This window comes from Rhinolophus hipposideros (genome assembly GCF_964194185.1).
Source record: "Rhinolophus hipposideros genome assembly, chromosome: 20".
NCBI classification, from domain to species: Eukaryota; Metazoa; Chordata; class Mammalia; order Chiroptera; family Rhinolophidae; genus Rhinolophus; species Rhinolophus hipposideros.
In genome coordinates, this window is record NC_138066.1 from 13,414,895 (window position 1) to 13,423,747 (window position 8,853).

General features: G+C 56.9%; 2 protein-coding genes across 5 annotated transcripts; one reads left to right on the plus strand and one right to left on the minus strand.

Moving 5' to 3' along the window:
• Positions 1–885: 885 nt before the first annotated feature.
• On the minus strand, positions 886–3,686 carry EMC6 (ER membrane protein complex subunit 6). 2 transcript variants are annotated; one of them, XR_013991897.1, is made up of 3 exons: positions 3,592–3,686; positions 2,062–3,380; positions 886–1,505 (listed from the first exon to the last, which is right to left on the minus strand). XR_013991897.1 is itself a non-coding variant. In XM_081028109.1 (2 exons), the coding sequence occupies exon 2, from the start codon at positions 3,340–3,342 to the stop codon at positions 3,010–3,012; it is 333 nt and encodes a 110-aa protein (XP_080884235.1). In that variant the 5' UTR covers positions 3,343–3,380; positions 3,592–3,686; the 3' UTR covers positions 886–3,009. The 2 variants fall into 2 exon arrangements, 1 of the variants encoding a protein (XP_080884235.1); XM_081028109.1 differs by having other exon boundaries at positions 886–3,380.
• A 171-nt stretch (positions 3,687–3,857) lies between these two features.
• TAX1BP3 (Tax1 binding protein 3) lies at positions 3,858–8,795 on the plus strand. Of its 3 annotated transcripts, none has more exons than XR_013991917.1 (5): positions 3,858–4,006; positions 6,925–7,044; positions 7,423–7,500; positions 7,816–8,048; positions 8,129–8,795. XR_013991917.1 is itself a non-coding variant. In XM_081028625.1 (5 exons), the coding sequence occupies exons 1-5, from the start codon at positions 3,968–3,970 to the stop codon at positions 8,184–8,186; spliced, it is 354 nt and encodes a 117-aa protein (XP_080884751.1). In that variant the 5' UTR covers positions 3,872–3,967; the 3' UTR covers positions 8,187–8,795. The 3 variants fall into 3 exon arrangements, 2 of the variants coding, with proteins under 2 accessions (XP_080884751.1, XP_080884750.1); XM_081028625.1 differs by having other exon boundaries at positions 3,872–4,006; positions 7,816–7,874; XM_081028624.1 differs by lacking the exon at positions 8,129–8,795 and having other exon boundaries at positions 3,872–4,006; positions 7,816–8,089.
• The last annotated feature ends 58 nt before the right edge of the window (positions 8,796–8,853 follow it).

Sequence of the window (8,853 nt, forward strand, 5' to 3'; positions counted from 1 at the left end):
CGAAAATAAGACCTAGCAAGACAATCAGGTCTATCATATTAATTTTTGCTCCAAAAGATGCATTTGAGCTGATTGTCTAGCTAGGTCTTATTTTCGGGGAAACGGTAGGCGATGGAGGAACCATTCCAGGTAAGGGAACCAAAACTGTAAAAGTAACGCCTTGACATGAGGAGCAACCGAGGAACTGGACGAAGACAGTGTGATTGGAGCTGGTTTTGTGAGGCTTTCTTTTCATCGACTTAACTTTTAAGTAAAAAGTCCAAGATCCCATGAATTGTCTATGTTTATGTTCAGGCCCTGGCCTAAAGCCATCTACCTAGTATTTACCTTACGAATGAGTTATTCCATGCCTTGGGAATATGACGCTGATCAAAGGTAAATTTGTAAATTGGGTGATATCAATATGACATCATGGGGACCAGCCACTAAAGAGCCAACTGCCCTCTACTCCTGATGCAGGGGTCATCAGGACTGCCAGTCACAGCTGCCTTTTTGCCCCTGCCACCCCATCAATTTTTCTCAGTGGCTGACTGCCCCAGTGGGGGACCAGTTGTGAGGGACGAATGTGACTTCCTCTAGGTGTCTCTGAACACCCAGCTAAGGACTAAAGTACCCTGCAGTCCCTAAATCACCCCACTTGGAATGGCATCTTGCATATCTGGAAAGAGGGCTCCACTTGGTTCCAACCCACCCCCCTCTACCCAAGTGATGCAACTTTCTTCAGAACATACTGTTCAGTGGACACGAGAATGCTCTTTCCAAAAGACACACCTTTCTTCCAGCGGTTTGTTTCCCCTTAGGCCAAGACACAGAATTAGAGGGGGGTAGGATGGCAAACATTTTCTGGGACCTGCCCAATATATGTATTCTTTGATATTTTTATTTGGTTATAAAGCAATAAAAGTATTAACTTTAAATGTGTCATGATTTTTTTCCCCTTCATGTCTTCATGGTCACCCGTTTTAGAGGAAAATGTAAGGAGAAAGTGAGACCAAAAGAGGCAGACACAGAAACAATCAGTGAGCAATATATTACATTCCTGATTATCTTGCAAAGAAATTCTAATGAAAATAAGGAAACTCTTTAAATGAGCAAACATTAAAAGACTAGGAAGGCACGGATAAAACTGGCACTTTTCAGTCAATGAATAATCTGATAAAACTCTGAAAAGCATTTGGAATTAAGTTTTTAATGTTCTGCTCTGGCTTATTAAATTCCCTTAGAACAATATAGATGTGAAGACACTCATTGCAATATTTTTTATAATAGTGAACGTTTCAATCAACCTTACTGCCTAACAAGAGGAATGGGTAAGTAAAGCAGCTCATTTATCTTCCCACAGCCAAGGAGGACCCACTGTTTCTTCCCCTTCAGTCCACATCAGCGGTGAGCCCTGCTTTCCCACTCAGGGAAGACCCTGGGAAAGGGCGGGGGAGGTTGGCAGAGGCGCCGTGAACCAGGAATGAGCGTCTTCAGTGGTGGTCAGAGACAGGGTTCGGAAGTCACTGGAAGAGGGAGGCAAAGCTGTGGGCTTTGTGTGCAAGTACATAGTCGAGAAGCCAAAATGGGATTTAGGAGGCGTGGGTCCCCAATCCACTTCCCTCATTTAGCCGTGGGCCACCTACTATCTGTCAAAACGGACTTGGATTCAAGCTGTCAGGTCCCCTTCTGATCTAAAACTGATTCTTTAAAAAAAAAAATCCTAATCTGGTCACGTAACTCCTGCCCAAGACTTCCAAGGCCTCCGTAGTTTTCTAAGGCTTCCCCCGTGGCTCTTAGAGTCAGGGCCGAAGTCCCCACCGTGGGGCTCCCATGATCCAGCCGGTCCAGGTCGACCTCACGGCCTCTAATGCTCCAGAAACAGGCCGAAGTCCTTTCTGCCCAAAGGCCCTCGCACGTGATTCCTCGCATGAGATTCCTCGCGAGTACCTCCCTCCACGCTTGGCTGTTATTCAACCTCTGGGTCTCTAGTGTTATTTCCTCAGGGAAGCCTTTCTTGACCCCCACCTCCCAACCCGGGTTCCGTGTGGGGTTCCTCTGTGCTCCCTTCATGGCACTTACCGTTATTTAAATATTTACGAACTCAGGGCATGGTCTTCCCGGTCAGCCTATACATTTCACGAGGCACGTGTTCATCACTATCACGGATGCAGGATGCATCTCTCGATTGAAATGTGCATTTTATTGACAGAGAACGCTCCTGACAAGAAGGGATCGCTGATGAGCACAGAGACAGGCAGTTACTCAATCAACCGGCCCGAAGTTTCGCGTAGCAAGCCCAGCCTGTCTAATCTTCATGTAGACATTCTAGAAAAGAGCTCGAATGTACTTATGTTTTGATGGGATGGCAGCTGGCTGTGCCGAGGTGAAACGGAACAGGAATGCCAGCGTCCCTACCAGGAAGCGGTGCTGAACAGGGGGCAGGCGGGACTCTGCCGGGGCGCCTCGGCCAGGCCGGACGGCCCAGGCATCCCGGAGGCCGGGTGGGAGCCCGGCCCTGCAGCCCGTTCATCCGCGGGGCCAGGAATCGCCCGGATGCCGTCCCGTGACGCTGTTGCTGGACCCAACGAGTCCCTGGGTGTCAAAGGCACAGGCGCCACGCCGGGCCGGCAGGGCCCGCAGAACAAGCACGAAGGGTGCCGACCAGTCCGGAGGCTGTTAACGCCCGCCCCCCGTATTCAGGCCCTCGTGCGGACGCCAGGAGGTGGCCAGGCCCGGCCCCGCTCCCCGCGAGCCCGCACGTGGCGACCGGGCACCCCGCCAGGCGGGGCCGCGCTAAGGTAGGAAGCCACTCCGCCAAGCGTCTCACGCCCCGTTTAATCTGAAGCACATCACAGGCGCCTCGTCGTCGGATATCAGTGACGGACAGCGTTACAGAGCGAGCAGCGGGCCCAACAACTTAAAGACTCGGGCGGTCGGCACGTCGCGGATTTCTGGCCACCGTCTTCCCAGTCCGGCGTTTTTTTTTTTTTTTTTTTTTTTTTTTAAGTCACCCCTGCCCCGCCCCCGTCAGTAGACGTGCACCATGCCGTAGAGGAATGTCCAGAACAGGACGTAGGTGAAGAGGCCGCCGACGAGACCCCCGGTAAAGAGCGGACGTCGCGACTTAAAATACTTGTTCCACCTCCTTCCCGCTTTGAGAATTAAGAGCAGGGAGAGCAGGACGGAGGCGAGCAGGTAGAAGACGAAGCCGTAGAGGCCGGTGAGGCCGAGGATGCCGGCCGTGGCCCCCGACAGCGCCGACACCGAGGTCCGGCAGTAATCCAGCACCGCCGCGTTGCCCCGCACGGCGGCCTCGCTGATGAACGGCGGCCCTTCCCGCTTGGCCACCACAGCGGCCATCGCACCCGCCGGGGCTCGGCTTCTCCGTGCTCGCGCAGCTGCGGAGAAAACTAAGTTACAAGTGGTGCCCGCAGCCCGGAGAGTTAGGTTCACGCCGCCCCTCTCCCCCTGGGGCTTCCAAATCCTCGCACCACTCCTGGGTCTCCGACCTTCAAAAGACGCTGAGGAGAGAGCCGAGGGCTCGCGCAAGCCCCGGGTGGGTGGGAGCGGCAGCACGCCTGCATTCCCCGCCCGGGCTCGCCCGGTTACCTGGAACACAGCGATGGACACAGTCACTTGGCGTTCCTTCAGACACACAGGGATAGAGATTCCCGCGGCGCCATCTTGCTCTGGAGGCTGCTGGGAGGGCCCAGGCTGCGCAGGCGCCAAGACCGCGCTTCCGCCCTCTAGCGCAGGCGCCGCTGGAGCCTCAAGCACGCTCCACCCCTCCGCCCGCTTTACTACGCACGCACAGGGACTTCCGAAAGCCGAGCAGCGCTCCAGCGGTTGATTGGCTGGGGGCTTGTTAACTATTCATGAGGGGGCGGGTCGAGCCGGGCGGCCTTTGTTAACCAGCGGGCGCGGCCGCCGGGATTTTCGCTGAGGGCTTCGCTGAGCGGGATTCGGTTGCCAGATTGGGGTCGAGATGTCCTACATCCCGGGCCAGCCCGTCACTGCCGTGGTGGTGAGTACGCTCGCGCGGGCTCCTCCTCGTCTTGGCTTGCTCCCACTTTGCAGAGCGGTAAACTGACACCCCAAACACGTTGACAAAGCGTCGAAGCGGGGTCTTCTGCAGACCCCGCGGCCAGGGCTCCAGTCCCCGGTGCTACCGCGGTCTCCCCAGCCATGCAACACAAGGCTGGGACCAAGGGCGTCCTGAGACCCTGGACCGAGGCCAGACTCCGTGCACTGCCGCGCGGGCCTCCTTTCAGCCCGTCGGGGCGGGGAACACCGAGGAGAAAGGCCCGGTTGTAGGAGTCTGGGGAAGCGCCCGGGGCTTTCCTGGGCCTGGGGTCCCAGCTGGGCAGCCGCGGGGGGCGGGCGCCGGCCAGGACATCCGTGAGTTGCAGCCTGTGGAATGAGGAAGTGCTTCCTCTACTGCCGTCGGCGCCGCCGCCCGGAGGGAGATTTGAGGAGGTGGCCGGCGCCGGAGTGGCAGCAGCCCCTCCCCCGCCCCCCGTCCAGCCTTCCTTCCTCGGACTCACTCCTCGCCCGGGCCAGAGGGAAGAAGGCTCCCGAAGGTGGCTCAGTCCTGCTCGGAACTTTCCCTGTATCCCTAGCCCTTGGGGTGAAGTCCAGGTCCCCTGCCTGGCATTTGGGGCCCGAGGTGACCCTTTGGGACCCCAGCCCTCCCCGCCCCGCCCCTGGCTTGTCTTGGGTGTCAGGTGCTATTAGAATAATCAAAGCGAGGAGAGGAAGCCGAGACAGGAGACCCAGACGCCAGTGCCACAGCTGAATGGGGCCTGGAGGCCAGCGCCGCTGCGGGCGGTGGGGAAAGTGAGTCCCAGAGAGATGTGGTCATGGCCAGCCGTGTAAAGAGGCCCTCGGGAAGAACCCACATCTCTAAGAAATGCCTGCTGGGCCGGCAGTGGATCAGGTGGGCGTCCCAGCGGAGGAGTCATGGGACTGGCCGCGTCATCTCAGATGGGTGTGCTGGGAGTGCCAGCAATCAGCTGGTGGGGTGTGACGCCACTGATAAGGCCGGCATGTGAGGGTGAGCTCAGCACCCTAGGTCAGGCCTGGGCTAGGCGGAAACATTGCTGGACTTGCTGACAGGTCCTAAGTGTCCCCCTGGCCGCACCAGCCTCGCATTTCCACAGCCCTAACTGCCCCAGAGAGAAGGGGCCAGGTTTGCTCCTTAGCTGGATAAAAAGGGGTACAGGTGAGGAGCCAGACGGGGGCCGTAACCTGCCTGACCTCACCCAACAGGTCAGTGACAGGGCCTTGTCTCCCAGCCCAAGGGCCCAAACTCTTTCTGAACTTAAAGGCGGGTCAAAAGTGTGCAAAGCTATGTGTTGGAAGAGGTGGAGCAGGCCTGGAGGAGCTCAATGTTTGGGCTGGAAGACCTAGGTCCAGTGGGCCTCGGGCCATGCATCCTGCCCCCCCTCTTGTTACGGCTGGTCCCTGGGCCTTCCTCTAAGCTGTGGGACCATGACCTCCCAACACATGTCTGAACGTGGGCCGTGAGTCTGGCCTCTCCCTTGTGTCTGGGACTGGGGAGGAGGTGGAGAAGCCTTACTCCCTGGCCCCCGCCCTCTCCCGTGTAGTTAACACCTTGAGAATGTTTTACCATTTTGGCCTCTGAACTCTGGCTCCAGGGGCCCGTCTGCCTCTGGATACCTGCCTGGATGGCTCCTGGCACTCAAACTCAACATGGCCTTCTCCAGGGTCTCCATCGGAGAGATGGTTGTGTTCAGCCAGGACAGGTGGCCAAATGCTGCCATTGACTCCTCTGCCATGAGCAGTCCCCAAGTCTGTTGATGTCCCTTTTCGAATAGCTCATGTCCTCGTCTCTGCATGCCATCTCTGAGAGAGGTCCGCTCCCCTACTGACTGCTGGAGTGGTTGTTCTAACGTCAAACCTGACCATAACCAGCCCCGCTCCCCAACTCCTGAGAGCTCCAGTGGGTCCAGAGCCAAGGTCTGGTGTCCAAACTCCTGGTCACCTCCTCACGGCCTGGTGTAAATGATCTTTTCTTTGTGAAGCCCCTCAGGTCCAGATCAAGTCACTTTTTGCTTTTTTTCTTCTCGTTAAAACGCTCAACTTTTGGGGTGGGTGATCTGGTCTGGTTCCCAGTTATCTGGTGACTGAAACATGCCTGCTGAGGGTTTTGAACGGAACCTGGTACAGTTGGGGACCACAGTCCCAGAGCATGGTTGGAGAACCCTGGGACTCTCTTCTGCCTCCTGCACTGCACACGAGCAGGACCTGGGGCTTAGGGAGAAGCCCCGTCCCTTGGGGCCAGTCTCCTGGGCTTGTATTTCATGGCCTTCCTGATCTGGCCCCAGCCTCATACTTTCAGCCTCATCTCACCTCCCAGTGATGGTCCTGCGCTGTATACTCTGGTCTCACAGACAAATACCCACAACACCTTTAAGCCTCTGCTCCTGTTCCCTTGACGAGGACAGCCCTTCATGTCCTTCCTCTGGGTTTGATCTTCTCTGCTTTTCCTGAGCGTCTCCTGTCTTGCCCTTGAACTGCCTCAGCAAGATGCCTACGTTTTTTTCCCCCCCAGGGCCTGACACCTCCTGCTTCGTGTGTTCCCTCTCCTGGGAGAGACCCCCCCATCCATAGCAGCCACAGCAGCCTGGCTCTTGGGCTAGGAGGGACTTGGAGCACATACTGACTAAGGCTGGTGCCTGACACAGAGAAGGGGGGAGAGGCTGGGACGGGGTTGTGTGAGTGGGTTGATGTGGCTGAGTTCCGAGTCTCAACTCCCGAGCTTCCAGGCTGGTGACCAGCTGGATTTCTTCAGAGGGCCCTGAGCCCGACCCTCTTGGCACAGCTGAGCTGTCCCAGCAGCCTGAGACTGCTGTGGGAGACAAAGACCAGATTTGTTCTCCACATACCCACCCACCCCCAACTCATTTTTTTCTTTGTCAGCAAAGAGTGGAAATTCACAAGCTGCGTCAAGGTGAGAACTTAATCCTGGGTTTCAGCATTGGAGGTGGAATTGACCAGGATCCCTCCCAGAATCCTTTCTCGGAAGATAAGACGGACAAGGTGAGGGGGGCCAGGGTCCTGGGGCCTCTCCATGGGGCACAGAGGCCTGAGATGGTGGGTCTCTGCTTCCTGGGCCTTTGTGGAAGGAGCAGACCTCACCTCTTTCAAACAGTCCTCTCTAAGAAGGTCCACGGAATGATCTGGTGGGAATAAGTAGGGGTGGGGGTGAGGATGGGCGTCCCAGCTCTAGGAAGGCCTGGTCAGATAGAGCGCAGGGGCAGCAGGGACTGAGCGTCTGTGGGGCTGTCTCCGTGGTGGTCTTGGCACACCCGTGCTAGGGGACACTCGGTGCAGGGAGTCTGCTATGCTGGGCTTCGTTCTGTGGATAAGGGGCCAACCCAGTGAACCCAGGGCTTGACCTGGGCTGTCTCTTTCCAGGGTATTTACGTCACACGGGTATCCGAAGGAGGCCCTGCTGAAATTGCTGGGCTGCAGATTGGAGACAAAATCATGCAGGTAACAGAGGTCCCAAAAGAGGAAAACAAGGCTTGGGTCAGAGGGTCTGAAGCACTTGGGCGGAGGTAGGGCTGCCCTTACCTCCCAGGGCACCTGGGAAACTCACCAAAGCCATTTTGGAGCTCACGCTGGTGTTGCCCCCAGAAGAAGCTGGTTCTCTCCTGTGTGTGCATCAAATGTGGTGCTTGGGGTCCCCCAGCCCAGGGACATCCGCTTGGGAGCCTGCTTGGGTGACCCAGGACCCCCAAAGCCCATCCTGCTTCCAGATCGCAGAGGGCAGGGAGCTGAGGTGGCTGTATTCTCTCCCTGGGCCAGGTGAATGGCTGGGACATGACCATGGTCACACACGACCAGGCCCGGAAGCGTCTGACCAAGCGTTCGGAGGAGGTGGTGCGCCTGCTGGTGACGCGGCAGTCGCTGCAGAAGGCCGTGCAGCAGTCCATGCTGTCCTAGCAGCCTGCCGGGTCCTGCCGTGTGCCTGCCCACCTCTGTACAGTGACACTACTTCTGCGCTGTCTGCTCCTCATCCTGGCTGAGTGCTGGGCCCTGCTCAGAAGGGCAAGAGCTGGTCCCAGAGGCCTGACTGGCCTTCTCCTCTCCCACCGGTGGCCCGAGTCTCTGGGACCAGCTCTCCCTTGGACAGAGGACTGGAAACAGCACCCTGGAGCCCAGGAGTCAGTCTGTAATGACCACAGGCTCAGCCCCCAGGCCCTGCTGCCTGGCCTCAGCAGCTCCCAGGCACGCGGTGGGCCCCCTTCCTGAGAGCCACCACAAAGCTGGAAAATGCCAGGTGGGGCCAGCCTTTCCCACTGCCCTGACTGAGGGCTCGGCCCTGCCCTCGTCTCAGCTCCGAAGTGCCTGTGTCCCAAGCTTTTCTGTGTTGCCCAGTGGGGACTCGACACGCTGCCAGTGGCACTATGAAAGTTCGCCAGGATGGAAGCCAGGCAGGCTCACAGCTCACCCATTGCACCCCTACTCCCCCGAGGGGTGCTGGCGAGGGTTCACCTGCTTACAGGATTCAGACAGGTTCAAGGCTGACATTTTAGGGCAGTTCTCAGGATTGCCATTTTCCTCTATGCCTGTGGGTTTAACTTTTGTATTTTTTTAATCACAACTTTGATACAAAGCGTTTTTATCTTACTATTTGGAGATGCCAATTCTACTTTTGAATTTAGCTTATTAATTGATATCTGGGAACAACTCTTAGCAACTTACTTTGGTCACTGAAGAAATGGGGCAGTATCAAGCTGCCCCACACCCAACATCTTGTGCCCAATAAACAGTGCAGAAATTCACAGGGGGTCTTTGTTGAGGCCTGGGGTTGGGGTATTTGGGGGTGGCTTTGGTTCTAAG